Genomic DNA, 17,753 nt, shown 5'->3' on the forward strand with positions numbered 1-17,753 from the left:
CGAGCGTGGAAGGCGGCACAAAGCTCGCTGATTGCGCCTACGCACCAATCCATCCGCCCTGCATGTCAGGAACAAGGTGGAGTCTGTTTTCTTTTTATGTTTGTGGTGGACGGCATCTTGTAGCCGATGGGTCGTTGCCATCGAAGTAGCACCATCACTAATATCATGCAAGGCGATGACTGTGCCAGATGTGGAAGTTGGCCAAGACCGTGTACGCTGGTTCCGGCCTTCTGCTGTGCCGGAAGGGCGACTCCGCAGAGAAACGTCGAAGCATGTCGCCTTGGAGAGAGAATTGTTGCTCGCATCAACGTCTGGCGATGGCGCGAATTGGTGTGTCCATCTTGGACCGCCGGTGCTGGTTGCCACTGCCGACCCAGTGGGACTGCCACGCGATCCATTCCCTGTCGCCGTGGCATCTGCCGTCACCCTGAGCGTGCCATCACCGAGGCCGCGACACCGCCCGTCCGGAGCAAGGTCTGGCGTGCGCAGATCAGATTCGGCGCTTGGCTGCTCCCCATCTGGAGTCCGGTCTGCCTTCCGTCGATGCCCCCCGTCCGGAGTCCCAACAGGTTCACTGGAGGCAGCCGAGATTCCCTGAAGCTGCACTTCTGGAGTCGGAACATGCAGGAATGCACCAACCAGTGGAGAGGCTCGAGCCATCGAGGGTGGAAGCGGTGCGCCGCCACCGCAGTCGTCAGTGGTCCCACCGTGATCGTTGAGTGCCTCGGTACGCACTAGGCGAGGTCTGTCACCTTGCACCTTTTGCATGGGAAGTGGGATGCTGTCGTCACTCGTCTCACATCCCGTGGATAGATCGTCATTAGCAGCTTGCTGTTCACTAGGGTTGGGTAAATTGTCAGAGTTTTCATCTGGTGGTGCACACCATGTCGGTGGACTGTCATTGTCTTGCCATTGTCCTTCATTTGGGCTTTTCTTCTTTGGAACTCTAAATCTTCCCCCAGACATTGCAGAACCTTGTTTATTACCCCCAAATTCTCCCATATGTATGGTCTCGAATATCGTATCCACTGTTTCTATCGACATTGTACCATTTTCCAAAGAACATTCCGTTTCACTTTTCTTCTCAGGTACCTCATATGTAACTTTGTTTGATGTACATGCCTTCATGGTCTCTGGGTCTGATTTTGCTGGGACTGGCATGGTCACAGTCTCTCTTTTACTGTTCTCAATTGCCCACATTATACTCCCCATACATAACTGCTTAATCACTGGGGTTAGTGTGGTACAATGGATAATCGGGTCGACCTTATCTGCATCTTCATCATTAGTGGAGAGCACACTTGGTTCACTTGAAACTGCTGTGGGTGTTAAATTCGTTATCTGGCTACTCGATGTCGGTGTCCTCAGGATTCTTGCTGCAATGTTCTGCTCAATAATCAGTGGAGTGTGTATAGGTTCAATGCAATTAATGTTCCCCTCCAGGTTTGAAGAGTCATTACTGACTAACTGCTGGTCTCCGAAGTTGGGATTTTGCGGCATTGTGTTGAAGGGAGACATTTGTCCCTGCTGTAGATATGATTCAGGTTGTGTTATTTCCATTACCTGAGGATCAATGTCTTGTCCATTTTTTCGATCCGTACTAAAACACTGGCAATTCTCAGTCTGCTCCTTGCAAGTTAAACATACAATTAATTTCGTTAGCAAATCCTCAGCATCCTTCTGTGGCCGTGCTGCATTATTAATCTCTGTTCGGCTACAATGATCCTGAAGGTCAGCGCATAAACCTTTTTTCTTCGGGCTTGGACGAGGCGATTCCTTTGGCTTGTCTTCAGTCGGGCTTGAACAGTCTTCAGCGCTGTGCCCTTTATTGTAGCATGAGAGACCGTCATGGTCATGCTGCTGTGTAGTGGAGCATGGTAGGCTGTTATAGTCTTCTTGCTGTTCACGGGAGCATGGCAGACTTGCATCGTCTGCCGCTGGTTGGTCAGGAGAGGTTGCTAGACCCTCATGGTCTTGTTCCTGCAAGGACTGCGCTCTGGAGTCTGGCGTTCCTTCCATCGTGGAGTCCGTCCACGAGCTCTCTGTGGAGGCTTGTGACATTGGAGTCACTTCTTGTTCGTGCAAGGACTGCGCTCTGGAGTCTTGCGTTGCTTCTATCGTGGAGGCTGCCCACGAGCTCTCTGTGGAGACTTGTGACACTGGAGTCACTTCTTGTTCGTGCAAGGACTGCGCTCTGGAGTCTTGCGTTGCTTCTATCGTGGAGGCTGTCCACGAGCTTGCTGTGGAAGCTTGTGACACTGGAGTCACTTCTGGTTCATGCGAGGACTGCACTCTGGAGTCTTGCATGTCTTCTTTCATAGAGTCGGGAACGTTGAGCGGGACGTGGATCACGCTCTGTGTGGCAGCAGGGCACTCTCCGTGTGCTTGCACCGCTCCCTGTCTGGTAATGTCAGGCTGCAGCATCATCCGGTACTGATAAGTTGGAACGTCATATCTGCTGGGTTGAAGATCCTCAAATCCGAAAAATGAATCCGCATCTGCGTCGGATTCAATATGGGGGCCGCCAATGTGCAACACGAAAGGTTCGTCCGAGTCATAGTCATATAGGACCACGGAGCTATCATTGGGCTCGCGAGGTCCGGAAACACTGTAAAAATCGTCATCGAAGTATTCAAGGTCGGAATCATCGGCTTGTGCGTAGGTAACTGCTTGTCGGAGGGTTCTTCGGAGGTTAAATTCATCTCCTGGGTCAATTTGCGGCACTGTGCTGTCATTCCAGGTGAAGGAAGGTTGTTTTACAGCTTTAACAGATTTTTGTATTTTCGATTTGGGACGTTTCCCTTTTAAATTGGATTTGGGACATTTCCTTTTTAAATTGATCCAGTCTTGGGCCTCTGACATCCTGACGCTCGGTATGTAGCACGTAGGAAGCGACTGCGTATGCTCAGATCGCTGTTCCTTTACCGATGGCCATTTTCTTAACTGCGCATGCGCACCATATTGCGCATGCGCAAACGAAACTTCCGGTTCTGCGCACTTCTCGTGCAACTGTGCTAGCGTTATACCTTTAGCAAGATGGCCGCCGACCTCGACCCAGCCTTTTCTCAGGCCCGGGATTTCGGGCTCCGGGATCCCAGCCACGAGGTGAGTACTGCAGCTTTTCTTACCTTTAAGTCCCCATTGGATTGCGTATTCTTCACAGTACTTGGCGAATTTGCCCATGACTGCCTGGTAATCGTGCCTTTGCTGCCTCCTGAAGAACCTGAACCTTCTGAACATTGCTCTTGCCCTTGCACCGGCGACGATGAGGAGAAATTCAATTTTTTCTTTATCATCCAGGTCTTGGAGTTCAGCTGCCGCCAGGAACAACTCGAACATTTGCCGGAATCGCCGCCAGTTTTCGTGGAGGTCGCCGTCGCACTGGAGCGCCTGCGGAACCGGGAGCTCGTGCATCATGCCTGGGCACTGCTGGTTGTCTGTGTACACTGAGGTATGCCGGCAGGTATCGATCCACTCCTGTACCATGTGGTGTTGGGTGCTCTGGTGCACAGATGAGCCAACACAGTTGTATGTGGTACAACTCTATTTTATTATAACTCTTATAATACAGTTCGTTCTGGATACTCTGCACGTGCTGTCTCCCTGAGTGTCCCCGGCAATTGCTGTGTCCTGGTTCTCCTCTGCAGCTCTTACTGACCACCAGGGGTCGTGTCTGTGCTTTTATATCTTTCTGTCATTGGTTGTGGTGTTGTGTGTTCTGATTTGTCTGTTGGTGTGTCTATCATGATGTGTGTGTTTGAATATCATGACAAAGGGCACTTGGGATTAGTAAAGTGCAAGCGTAGAGCCAGGGATGCCGTTTACTGGCCAGGGATAAACCACGACATTGCTATGACGGTAGATAACTGCAAAACCTGTCAAAACTTAAACGCAAACAAAGCAAAGAGCCGATGGGTGAGATTGTCACAACTCTGTGGCAGAAGGTCGGCATGGATCTCTTTTACTTGAATGGAAAGGAATACCTTCTGGTCATTAACTACCTTGCAATTATCCAGAAGGAGCACAGCTGGCGAATTCCATGGCCAGATGTGTCATGAAGAATGTTAAATGGAGTTTTGCGCACCAAGGGATAGCGAATATAGTAATGAGAGACAATGGTCCCTGTTCGACATTTATGAGTGGACAGAATTTGCATGACAGTATAACTTCAAACACGTTACCTTGAGTCCTCTGTACCCTCAGTCGAATGGGAAGGATAAGAAGGGCGTTCATACCATTAACCAGCTCCTGAAAAAAGCCTTAGATAGCCGAGATGACACTTATCTCACGCTCCTAAGATATCGTTCTGTACTATTAATCAATGGGGTTTTTCCAGCTCAGTTGCTGATGAACAGGCAACTGACAACGACCTTGCCCTGTATTCCTCGAGAACCAGTCAACCATAGAGAGGCAACTGATCTCACAAAAAGGAGGCAAAAGGGATTTTACGATAGATCAGTGAGAAGACTCCACCCATTGCAGCCAGATGACACAGTCAGATTGGAAGATTCCAAAGGGAATGGATGGTCTAAGTATATGAAGGTACAGCGACAAGCAGGTCCAAACTCGTATCTCATCATCATGAATGAAGGTGTTGTCTTTAGGAGAAACAGAAGAGCTCTGCTGAAGGTTCAGCAACCTTTTGTGATACAACCGCAAGAAGAAGTGGTTAGTAGTCCCAAGAAAACTGCAGAAGATACAGTCCAGCATACAGAGACACAGCAACAAGACACAGACACAACAATACAAGAAGAACAACAAGCAGCATCCACAACTACAAAGGAACATGAAGTAACTTCACAAGTTCAGCAGCCACTCAGAAGATAAACAAAAGATAAACAATGCTACAACCTAAACCTGAGAGACTGAATTTGTGACAGACTGTATATAATGGGGCAGCACGGTAGCATTGTGGATAGCACAATTGCTTCACAGCTCCAGGGTCCCAGGTTCGATTCCGGCTTGGGTCACTGTCTGTGCGGAGTCTGCACATCCTCCCCGTGTGTGCGTGGGTTTCCTCCGGGTGCTCCGGTTTCCTCCCACAGTCCAAAGATGTGAAGGTTAGGTGGATTGGCCATGATAAATTGCCCTCAGTGTTGGGTGGGGTTACTGGGTTATGGGGATAGGGTGCTCTTTCCAAGAGCCGGTGCAGACTCGATGGGCTGAATGGCCTCCTTCTGCACTGTAAATTCTATGATAATCTATGATAATTTAAAGATGTAAATATTTATGCATATCCTATTAAATTGTAAAAATTATCAAATGAATGTAAATAACTACATTTCCAATGGTGGTGATATGCATAAGCAATCCTGTGTAGAATATTGTACCTGCCCTCCGACCACCAGGTGGTAGTGTAAATCGTGTTGGTGGATCGACGCATTTTGCAGTAGCTCTAGAATAATTAGTTAGTGTGACTAGTTTGTTTTATATTTATTCTAGTTATCTTTACCACACAGTTGTTTCATAATAAATTATTTTAACTAGTCAAGAACTAGATGTTCTGTAGTGCATCATTCATTTCAGCCAGTCTAAAGAACATGACAATCCCGACACCAAGTCAGGCACAACAAGGCCGCTGAATCATACCCCTAAACTCAGACGTGCTTTCGAACATAAAGGAAGCCCCAGTTGCTGAGCAACAGCTCATTCCATTTCTAATCTCTTTTTGCTTTTTAGGTCATAAACTCTCCAACACAATTTGAAATTAGATCAAAACACCCATACATGCAAACACCTTTCCTCAACATGAATCTAAGTAAAGTTTTAACATATTCTTACACAGAAACACTAAAGTGAACTCATTGAAATCTATACCTTATTTCTAAAACTCAACAATACAAACATAGATTATATGAAATTACAGATGCAATTCTCCTGATTTTATTCTAAGTGTTGCTACCAGTGGGAAAACTAAAATGTTTCCCATTTCCGCTGGGAGCACTGAATAAGCCCACATCATCCTATGGAAATGAGCCAGCTTTCCACACATATCACTCATGCTGAATTTCCAACTCCCAGGCACGTGATTCACTGGAGTTGGGGATCAGCTGTTAGCCCTTGACAAGCGAGTGCAGCATTTAAATGCCCCCTGCAGCACTGAGCCTCATTTCAGCCAAGAAGAAGCTTGGACGAAGATCGGCACCATGCTTCCTTGATCGGATATTGGGAAGATGTTGGATGCAGTGGGGGAGAGGAGGGCCAACCTACTCCCCAGGGTTGGCAGAAGACTTCCATCCCATGTGATGCATGAAGCCTGGGATGAGGTGGCAGAGGATGTAATTTTCCCAAGCCTGAGAAACCCAGCTATGTCGCTAACCCATACCCCCAATTTCGGGGGCTCCAAGTCCCTCCAGGGTAACAGGATCTGTCTCCGGGCTACCAAGGAGGCAAAGGCCAAAACATCAGCCTCTTTCGCCCCCTGGACTCCCGGGTCTTCTGACACTCTAAAAATCACCACCTCTGGACTCGGGGCCACCCTTGTTTTTAGCACTGTGGACATGACATCAGCAAATCCGTGCCAGAATCCCCTGAGCTTCGGACATGCCCAAAACATGTGGACATGGTTTGTGGGCCCTCCCGCACACCTCACACACCTGTCCTCTACCCCAAAAAACCTGCTCATCCGGGCCACTGTCATGTGTGCCCGGTGTACCACCTTGAATTGTATCAGGCTGAGCCTGGCACATGATGAGGACGTGTTGAATTGCTCAGAGCATCCTCCCACAGACCTGCCTCTAGCTCCTTACCCAGCTCATCTTCCCACTTGCGCTTTACCTCCCCGATCTGGGTTCCCTCCCACTCCATGAACTCTTTGTAAATATCCAAGACCTACCCTTCCCCCACTCCCGTTTTTGGAACTACTTTGACCTGTATCCCCTGGCACGGTAGAAGCGGAAAGGTCAAAAACTGCCTTCATACAAAGTCCCTCACCTGAAGATAGCAGAAACCATTCCCGCCCGGCAATTAAAACTCTTCCTCCAAATCCTCCAAACAAGGAAAACTCCCATCGATAAACAAATCCCCCAGCCTCTCAATCCCTGCTCTATGCCACTTCCGAAACCCTCCATCCAACCTCCCCGGCACAAAACGGTGATTACCACAAATTGGAGCCCATACCGAGGCTCCCTCCACTCCCATATGCTTCCGCCACTGCCCCCAGACTCTCAGATCTGCCACCACCACCGGGAGAACCGAGCTGGCGAGTACGGCAGAGGTACCATTACCAGTGCTCCTAAACTTGTGCCCCTACAAGACGCCGCCTCCACCCGCTCCACACTGACCCCTCCCCCACTACCCACTTCCTGATCATGGCTATATTTGCCAGCCAGTAGTAATTCCTAAAGTTTGATAAGGCCAACCCCCCTCCTCGGCTCCGCTCCAACAGCACTTTTCTTACTCGCTGGGTTTTACCCACCCAGACAAACCCAGAAAGCATCGCATTAACCCACTTCAAAAAGGCCTTTGGGATAAAAATAGGGAGACACTGGAAGACAAACATAAATCTCGGCAGAACCATCATCTTTACAGTCTACACCCTCCCCACAGTGACAGCGGGAGCATGTCCCACCTCCGAAAGTCCTCCTTCATTTGCTCAACTAACCGAATCAGATTTAATTTATGTAACTGCTCCCATCTCCGTGCCACCTGAATTCCCAAGTATCAAAAACTCCCTCCCACCACTTTAAACGGCAGCTCCCCCGGCCACCTCTCCTGCCCCCTCGCCTGGATCACAAAAATCTCTCCCTTACCCATGTTCAATTTATACCCCGAGAACTGGCCAAATTCCCCCAAGATCCGCATAATCTCTCCCATCCCCCTAATGGGTCATAAATATACAAGATTAGGCCGTCTGCATACAACGATACCCTGTGTTTCATCCCCCACACTGGACTAGCCCCTTCCAGTCCTTTGACGCTCTCAGCGCCATCGGCAATGGCTCTATAGCCAAGGCAAACAACAGTGAGGAGAGTGGACATCTCTGCCTCGTCCCCGGCTAAGTTTAAAATATTCCAAGCTCACTCGGTTCGTCTGCACACTTGCCACCGGTGCAGCAACTGGACCCAGTCTACAAAACCCCGACCAAACCCAAACCGCCCCAGGTCCTCCCACAAATACTTCCACTCCACCCGGTCGAAGGCCTTCTCCACGTCCACAGCAACCACCACCTCCACCTCCTTCCCCTCGGAGAGCATCATGATGACATTCAAGAGCCTTCTATCGTTGGCCGTCAGCTGCCTTCCTGTGACAAATCCCGGCTGGTCCTCCCCTATCAGCCCCGGAACACAATCCTCTATTCTCATGGCCAAAATCTTGGCCAGCAATCAGGCATCTCCCTAGCCTCATTAAATGCACTCACCAGCAGCGGGCCCAACATCCCAGAAAACCACTTGTAAAATTCCACTGGGTATCCTTCCGGCCCCGGGCCTTGCCTGACTGAAAGGCCTCCAATCCCTCAACTACTTCCACAATCCCAATCAGGGCTACGGCCCCTCCACCAACCCTTCCTCCACCTTCGGAAACTCCAAACCCTCCACGAATTGCCTCATCCCCTCTATCCCAGCTGGGGGCTCCGACTCATACAGCCGACTGTAAAATTCCTTGAACACCCCGTTCACCCCGCTGGGTCCAAGACCATGTTCCCCCCCTCTAGCCTTCACTCTTCCTATCTCCCTGGCCGCCTCCCGTTTCCTGAGCTGCTATGCTAACATCCCACTGGCCTTCTCCCCATATTCACACAGTGCCCGACTCGCCTTCCTCAGCTGCCCCACCACCTTCCCCCTTCCCTGATGGACCAAACGCCATCTGAAGCTTCTGCCGTAACTTCAACAGCCCGCCTCCGGGTCTTCCGAGTACCTTCTGTCCACCAGAGTATCTCCCTAACCAGCCGATCCATCTCTGCCCGCTCCACCTTTTCCCTGTGAGCCCGCACCAAAATCAGTACCCCCTAACCACTGCCTTCAGTGCCTCCCATACCGTTGCTGCCAGAACCTCCCCTGTGTCATTTATCTCTGCATAATTCTGGATGGCCTCCCTCACCGCCCGCACACCTCCTCATCCTCTAACAGCCCGACATCTCATCTTCAGTGTGATCCCCCCCCCCCTCCTTGCTCACCCGTAAATCCACCCAGTGTAGGGCATGGTCCAACATACAATCGGCAAATACACGACATCGACCACCCCCACCAGGAAAGCCCTGTCCAAAACGTAAAAATCGATCCGGGAGTACACTTTGTGAACATGGGAGAAAAACGAAAACTCCTTCGATCTTGGCCGTCCAAACCTCCATGGATCTACCCCTCCCATCTGCTCCATAAACCCTTTTAGTTCCATCGCCACAGCTGGCACCCTCCCTGATCTCGAACTTGACCGTTCCAACTTCGGATCTATAACCGCATTAAAGCCCCCCCCCCATGATCAGCCTATGCGAGTCCAGGTCCAGGATCTTCTCTAACACCCATCTCATAAACTCCGTGTCATCCCAATTTGGTGCATAGTTATTCACCAATACCACCGGCATCCTCTCCAACTTCCCACTTACCATAACGTACCTACCCCCCGAGCCCGGCACTATGCTCCCGACCTCAAATTGAACAGAATCGCCACCAACCTAGTTTTAGAGTGTAGCCCCGCCGAATCCACCCCTTCCTCAGCCTAGTCTGATCCACCACCCTCAGGTGTGTCTCCTGTAGCATTGCCACGTCTGCCTTTAAGCTCTTCAAATGCGCAAACATGCGAGCCCTTTTGACCGGCCCATTCAACCCTCTAACGTGATCTCCATGTGATCAGCCCCATGTGGGCATCCCCCTGCCCCCCCCACCTGCCGATCAACCATAACTCTTCTTAGGCCAGCCTTCAGCCCGCGTCCCACGCCTCTTCAGTTCCGCCCTCGGGCGCCCACCGTCATCGACCCCCAGTCTGTCTCCAAGCACCAGCCCCACTCCTGTCAGAAGATCAATGCCCCCTCCCACCCCCATAACAAAATAACAATCCCAACCCCCCTCAACAAGATTATCACCTGCTCGCCCCCCCCCACTGCGCTTCCGTGAGCAAGTCCGCCCAGCTAGCCTGGTAACCCCCGCCCATGGCGCTAAGCAAGCTACCCTCCACTGATCTCCCTCCCCTCCGCTCGAACATACATATGCAAACATCACAGTCCCCAGCAAAATCAAAAAAGAAAATTCCACCCACTATCCCCCATTAAGAACAAATGTAACCCGCAAACAATACGGAGCAACGGTCCCAAACTTACTACAAAACAATACATACAAAACCAGAAGAAAAAAAGAGAAATTTAGCAGCAGATCAAAAACACATCTACTCGCCCCCAAGTTCAATGTCCTCCATCACCTGCCAGTTCCCTGTTTTTTATAAAGTTCATCGCCTCATCTGGTGATCCGATGTAAAGTTCCTGGCCCTCATAAGTGACCCACAGACGTGCTGGGTACAGCACACCAAACCACCCCTGTCTTAAAGAGGGCCGATTTCACCCTGTTAAAACTCGCCCTTCATTTGGCCAGTTCCGCACCCAAGTCCTGGTAGATACGCAGATTGTCGCCTTCCCATAAACAGCTCCTCGTCTGCCTGGCCCACCTCAAGATCTGTTCCTTGTCCAGGAACCGGTGCATTCGTAACACCATTGCCCTCGGTGGCTCATTCCTCAGCGGCTTCTTCATAAGCGTCCTGTGTGTCTTGTCCACCTCCAAGGGCTGAGCAAACGCACCTTCCCCCAGCAGCTTCTCGAACATACGTGCCACATATGCACCTGTGTCCGATCCCTCGCTGCCCTCTGGCAGGCCAACAATCATCAGGTTCTGCCTTTGCGATCTGTTCTCCAAATACTCCACTTTCTCTTGCAGCCTCTTCTGGTGGTCCTTCATCAGCCCTATCTCCACCGCCATCGCAGCTAGCTGGTCCTCGTGCTCAGCCACCGCCTCTTCCACCTTCTGGATCACCTGGCCCTGGGATTCCAGTCTCTGTTCCACATGATTAATCCCCATCATAATTGGGTCCAGGTATTCCATTCTTTGCTGAGCGAATTTCTCCTGACGAAAGACCACCAGCTGCTCCATTGACCACTGGGCCGGCAGTTTTGGTCCCTGACCCTCCGCCATATTCTCCTGTGCTGCAGACTCCAATCCCGTCTTCGACCAACGTTCTCTCCTTTTCAGACCACTTCTGATCCATGAATCCATACACTGGTGGGGAATCCTTCTCCTCTACTTCACCAGTCTCCTGTTTTAACCATCAAATACACCGTAAATCGGGGAAAAAGGTCCAAAAAATCCACCACGGTGGGATCTACCAAATATACGACCACTCACTCCATGGCCACCACCAGAACCAGAGAAATAGCTTTTACTAGGCTATAATTGACAGCTTCGTGGCAGCCAGGCGTCTGGATTGTTTAATTGCATTTCTATTCGCGCTTTACTGGACCTCAAGTATCCTGGGTTGAACCTGATCACAATTTATAAACATTGTGGAGTTAAGTCCCTCTTTTTCTCAGCAGAAAGCACTTAACTGCTTTTCACGTGGCCATCAGCTGTCAATCATCGCGGATATTTATCAACAATATAGTTAGTTTCTCTCCCTTCTTGTTCTGCCTCTTCTCCCTGAGCCATACTTGAATGTTGAGCCTGGGGTATAGCTGGTTTATCAATGATGATGGGAGGTTGATAGGAGGCTCAAGGCATGTGAGAGGGCACAGGTGCTCTCAGAGGGGCAGAAGGATGCTAGGTAGATGATCAGGCTTGAACAACATGTTGCCTTCTTCCTGGCAAGTAGCCACACTCCAAGAGCAGGACGGTCACTGAAAGACCTGATACTTTAAAGAAGAATTGCAGCAAATGGGGACCCAGAGGATCAGAGGCCCCCAGCTGCATGCCCTTTGGACATGGTGGTGTCCTGGTACTGCTGGTGCCACCTGGGAGACTGGCAGTGCCAGCCTGGCATTCTGGAAGTGGCACCTGGGTGCCAGCCTGGCACTGCCAAGGTGTGTATGTGGCATTGCCAGCTGGCATGGGGGCACTGCCAGGGTGACAGGATGGCACTGTCAATTTGCCATTTTTTGCACATGCACGACAGGGTCAGGGGTGCCCTGTGTGGGTCGGGGGGAGGGGGGGGCGGGGGGAGGGTAGGGTCCCTCCCACCCTCCCAGAGTGAGTTTGTACTGGGGGGGTCGGGGATCGCTTCGGGGGCCACGGAGCTAAGGACGGCATTAAAAATGACGTCCCAATCTCTCACTATACTGGGGCATTCTGGCGAGTGGAGCTCCTCAGTGTACAAAACGGGAGTATGTGCAGCCTCGGCGTTGAGTAGCCATGTGTTTCTCGACGCTGCAACGCCGGGAAACACGCAGCTAAACGAGCTCGCTGTGGAACTTTGTTCCTATTTAGTTGAATCAAGTCGTATAGTTTTCTCTGCTAAATTCTGTCCCAAACTCAGCGTATTTATGCTGAAACCCTCCAAGTTTTATTTCTATTAATTTAGAGTACCCAGTTATTTTTTTTCCAATTAAGGGGCAATTTAGCTTGGCCAATCCACCTAACATGCCCATCTTTGGGTTGTGGGGGTGGAACCCACCAGACACGGGAGAATGTGCAAACTCCACACAGTGACCCAGAGCCGGGATCGAACCCGGGTCCTCAGAGCCGTAGTCCCAGGGCTAACAACTGCTACCCTGCCGCACCAAAGTTTTTGTTATTTCTAAACCTGACTCCCAATGTTCTTCTGACCTCCACCTTCCATGAACGTAAATTCATCCAAAGACCTGCTGCCTGTAAGCTAACTCACACTAAGTCCTGTTAACTAATCCTGTCCTTGATGATCTACAAAAATACAAAAACATCCATTTCCCCTTCCGTTCTTCTCCTTTGACACGAGTTTGCTCCTTTCCTCTTCTATTTATTGCCATCATTTTCTCAAGCTCAATATCAATCCATTATCTCCTTTCCTTCTGTCCTTCCCCGATTTTCCAGTACCATGAGGCAGGATCTATATCCCACAATTAACTTTGGGTTCAGTCTATTGAAACATGATCCCGAATTGAGTTTTTTATTTTTCGTGTGTACATTAACCTCTCAAGAATTCCTGTCTACATTCTCTACTTTTGTCACCACAGCCTGCACATGTTGTCACCCATTTTCAGATACAGGGCGGGATTCTCCGGCCACATCCACCGAATCCCGCACAAGGTGAATGGAGTTCTCCATTGTACGCGGCTCATCCGTGGCATTCTTGCAGCAGGCGGGGTGGGAGAATCCAGCACATAATCTATTTTCCATCCTCTGACATGACAACACTGCTAATCTATTTACTCCTCCAGGACAGTGAGAGTAATTGTTACCCGATTGAGAAAAACAACATCAAATAAGCACACTGATTCCAATCTCCGTCAATATAAATCCACAATGTAGGTGCACATTCTGTTTCATTCCAAAATGAACATAAGTTACTCAAACATCAGGAGTATCTTTACAACACATGTCCTGGAAGCATTGAGAACAGGAATAAAGGATGAGGATAGAGAGATCATCAATTTTACAGAGTGACAACTCCCTTTGTTTTTCAGCTCAATTAATCTTCAAGTAGCTATGAATGAATTGTTCTGTTTGAAATCAATATATACTGTTATAGTGTTCCTTGAATCTTTAAGTAAGGACACAGTGGGAAATGATACACTATGAAATATTCATTCTCTTTCAGAGATCACTCAATCTTCAATATCAATATTCTTCACTTTGAAAGAGATGAATGAATTCAAGGCCATTTGTGAAAAGGATGGGCTGGGGGCTGCTGTGTCTCTGGTGCAGGAGAAGGAAAAGGAGCTGCACAATACAGAGCTGCACATCGCAGTGACAGGGGAGTCAGGCGCAGGGAAATCCAGCTTCATCAATGCTATGAGAGGACTCCAGAGCATTGATAAGGGAGCAGCTAAATCTGGTACCACAGAAACCACAATGGAACCAGCTTCATACTCACATCCCAACCTGCCAAGTGTTTGCTTCTGGGACTTGCCAGGACTAGGGACTTCGAACTTCCAAACAGATATGTACCTGCAGAGAATGAACTTTAATAAGTATGATTTCTTCATCATTATCTCAGACTGTCGCTTCAGAAAAAATGATGCAAAACTGGCCAAAGAGATTAAACAGCTGGGGAAGAAATTCTACTTTGTTCGAACTAAAATTGATAATGATCTCCGATCTCTTAAACAGGAAGGTAGAAAGTTTAACACATGTGAAGAACTGGACAAGATCAGGAATTACTGTGTGAGCAACTTGGAAAAGGCAGGGATTCCAACATCTGCTATTTTCCTGATATCAAACTTTAAAAATAATAAGTTTGATTTTCCAGCATTAAAGAACGCCCTCGAAAATGATCTTGATGACATAAAAAAACATGTCTTCTTGCTGTCGCTTCAAAACACAACAATGGAGATTATAGGGAAGAAAAGAAATGAGCTAAAGAAACAAATCTGGATGTGGGCCATACTTTCCGGAGCAGTGGGAGCGGTGCCAGTTCCTGGCCTGTCATTTGCTTGTGATCTTGGAATACTGGCTAAAACAATCATCGATTTCCGTAAACATATGGGTCTGGATGATGCCTCTCTTCAAAGACTGTCTGTCACAACAGGGATACATATGGAAAATCTGAAAGGCGTGGCGAAAACTCCCTTGTTGGGTGAAATAGGCAAGGAATTTGTGAAAACAGCATTGCTGAGTTCCAGATATGCTGCCATTTCAGCATCTGAAATAGCTCTCGATTGGATACCAGTCATTGGTAGCATCTTTGGAGCAGTATCATCTTTTGCTGTGACCTACACATTTCTGAATGATGCACTGGATGATCTTACAGAGAACGCAAAGAGAGTGATGAAAGCTGCATTTGGGACTGATTAAAATGGTCAGCACTAAAACATCGGAACACTGAGCACAGATAAATCATCATAAATTCAAGAAAGAAAGATGTTGATTTGACATCTACCACATCCTGAGGACAATGCTAATTAGCCTACAACAAATGAATGACATTTGAAGTATCCTGTTGTAATGTAGGTGAACAGTGCACTATTTTTGTACCGCAAAAGTGCTTCGAAAGGTTAGTCATGGCACGAATCAACTCCAGTCTCCCCGATTGCCTTGGTCCACTACAGTTCGCCGACCGCTGCAACAGGTCCACAGCCGGCACCATCTCCATGGCCCTGCACTCTACCCTGGAACACCTAGATAACAAAGAGGCCTATGCCCGACTCCTATTTATCGACTACAGCTCAGCCTTCAACACCATCATTCCTATGAAACTCATCTCCAAAATCCGTGGCCTTGGCCTCGGCTCCTCCCTCTGCGACTAGATCCTGAACTTTCTAATCCACAGGCCACAATCAGTAAAGATCGGCAACAACACCTCCTCCACGATTATCCTCAATACTGGTGCCCCACAAGGCTGTGTCCTCAGCCCCCTACTATACTTCTTATACACCTATGACTGTGTGGCCAAATTTCCCATCAACTCGATTTTCAAATTTGCTGATGACACCACTGTAGTGGATCGGATTTCAACCAATAACGAGACAGAGTATATGAATGAGATAGAGAATCTGGTGAACTGGTGCGACGACAATAATCTCTCCCTCAATGTCAACAAAACAAAGGAGATTGTCATCGACTTCAGGAAGCGTAGTGGAGAACATGTCCCTGTCTACATCAATGGGAACAAAGTAGAAATGGTCGAAAGCTTCAAGTATTTAGGTATACAGATCACCAACAGCCTGTCCTGGTCCCCCCATGCCGACACTATAGTTAAGAAAGGCCACCAACGACTCTACTTTCTCAGAAGACTAAGGAAATTTGGCATGTCAGCTACGACCCTCACCAACTTCAGATGCACCGTAGACAGCACTCTTTCTGGTTGTGTGACAGCTTGGTGTGGAGCCTGCTCTTCCCAAGACCGCAGGAAACTATAAAAGGTTGTGAATGTAGCCCAGTCCATCATGCAAACCAGCCTCCCATCCATTGACTCTATCCATAATTCCCGCTGCCTCAGAAAGGCAGCCAGCATAATTAAGGACTCCACGCACCCCGGATCCGCATGCTCTCTTCCACCTTCTCCCGTCAGGAAAAGACACAAGTCTGAGGTCACATACTAACCGACTCAAGAACAGCTTCTTCCCCACTGCCATCAGACTTCTGAATGGACCTACCTCGTATTAAGTTGATCTTTTCTCTACACCTTGCTATAACTGTAACATTATATTCTGCAGTCTCTCCTTCCTTCCCTATGAACGGTATGCATCGTTTGTACAGCATGCAAGAAACAATACTTTTCACTGTATGCTAATACATGTGACAATAATAAATCAAATTAAATCAAATCAAGGTCCCAAAAACAGCAAGCATGAGAGATTATTTTTTATTGCTGTTAGTTGAGGGATACGTGTTGGCCTGGAGACTGGGAGAATTCACATGATCTTCAAATAATGCCAGGGGATCTTTTATATCTACAGGGACAGACAGCAGGACCTTGGCTTATACCTCATTGGAATGGCACCATTTCCAATATTGCAGCAGTCAGCACTGCACTAAAGTAGCAGCTAGACAATGTGCTCAGGTCTCTGATATAAATGTGAATAAATTAGAGAATGGCCACAATTAAGTTCTGAACTCACTGAGCTTTTTCCTCTATTCCACACCCTGAATATGAATAAATTAGCAAAGAATAATTAATGAATAAGTTTAATTAATGAATAAAAACATTTGGAATTGTGACACCTCTCAGTTACATTGACCATGAAACATAGAACATACAGTGCAGAAGGAGGCCATTCGGCCCATCGAGACTGCACCAACCCACTTAAGCCCCCACTTCCACCCTTTCCCCACAACCCAATAACCCCTCCTAACCTTTTTGGTCACTCAGGGCAATTTATCATAGCCAATCCATCTAACCTGCATGTCTTTTGACTGTGGGAGGAAACTGGAGCACCCGGAGGAAACCCATGCAGACAAGGGGAGAACGTGCAGACTCCGCACAGATAGTGACCCAGCGGGGAATCGAACCTGGGACCCTGGTGCTGTGAAGCCACAGTGCTATCCACTTGTGCTACCGTGCTGCCCTATCAGTGATTATCAGTGATTGTCTCAAAACCCACCTGGTTCACTCATGCCATAACACTACCTGCCCCTTCAGTTTGAAACTTCCCCTTAAGCAAACACCCCCAGTATGGACATAGTTTCAAAAACAACACATATGCACACGTATAAAGAGAATTTGTCGGGCAGCACAATGGCGCAGTGGTTAGCACTGGGACTACGGCGCTGAGGACCCGGGTTCGAAACCCGGCCCTGGGTCACTGTCTGTGTGGAGTTGGCACATTCGCCCCGTGTCTGCGTGGATTTCACCCCACAACCCAAAGATGTGCAGGTTAGGTGGATTAGCCATATCTTTTTATTAAAACAGTAAAAAATATATACAAGGCCAAACGGTAAAAACACTCATTTTGTGTTGGAGAAATAGGGTACCCTCCCCTCAGTACCAACGTACAGGGAGGGAGGGTGGGATACTCTGATCATTAAAACAGTTCACAACACAGTTGCACCAAAAAAATGGTATAAGCGCTAAACTTTGCGCTGGAGAGACCGGATACCCTCGCCTCTGTACCAACAGAAGGGAAAGGAAAGAGGCCGGGGGGGGGGGGGGGGAAGAGCGGAAAGGAGGGTAGTGGGAGGGGCAGAGTCGGTGTGTTGGCGGAG

The 17,753-nt window shown here is 48.7% G+C and overlaps 1 protein-coding gene across 5 annotated transcripts in view; it reads left to right on the plus strand.

The window, feature by feature from the left end:
* Positions 1 to 17,753, plus strand: part of LOC140420877 (interferon-inducible GTPase 5-like) — a 52,918-nt gene that overhangs the window by 14,890 nt on the left and 20,275 nt on the right. For 3 of the 5 annotated variants that reach the window (XM_072504978.1, XM_072504977.1, XM_072504982.1), the window contains one exon: positions 13,708 to 17,684. The exons of 1 other annotated variant lie outside the window; for it this stretch is intronic. In XM_072504978.1, the coding sequence (XP_072361079.1) occupies positions 13,708 to 14,903 (1,196 nt within the window). In that variant the 3' untranslated portion in view covers positions 14,904 to 17,684. Of the gene's footprint in view, positions 1 to 3,300; positions 3,452 to 13,707; positions 17,685 to 17,753 lie in introns of those variants that run through there. One more of the 5 variants, XM_072504981.1, reaches the window with a different exon arrangement.

Source organism: Scyliorhinus torazame, chromosome 5 (assembly GCF_047496885.1).
Source record: "Scyliorhinus torazame isolate Kashiwa2021f chromosome 5, sScyTor2.1, whole genome shotgun sequence".
NCBI classification, from domain to species: domain Eukaryota; kingdom Metazoa; phylum Chordata; class Chondrichthyes; order Carcharhiniformes; family Scyliorhinidae; genus Scyliorhinus; species Scyliorhinus torazame.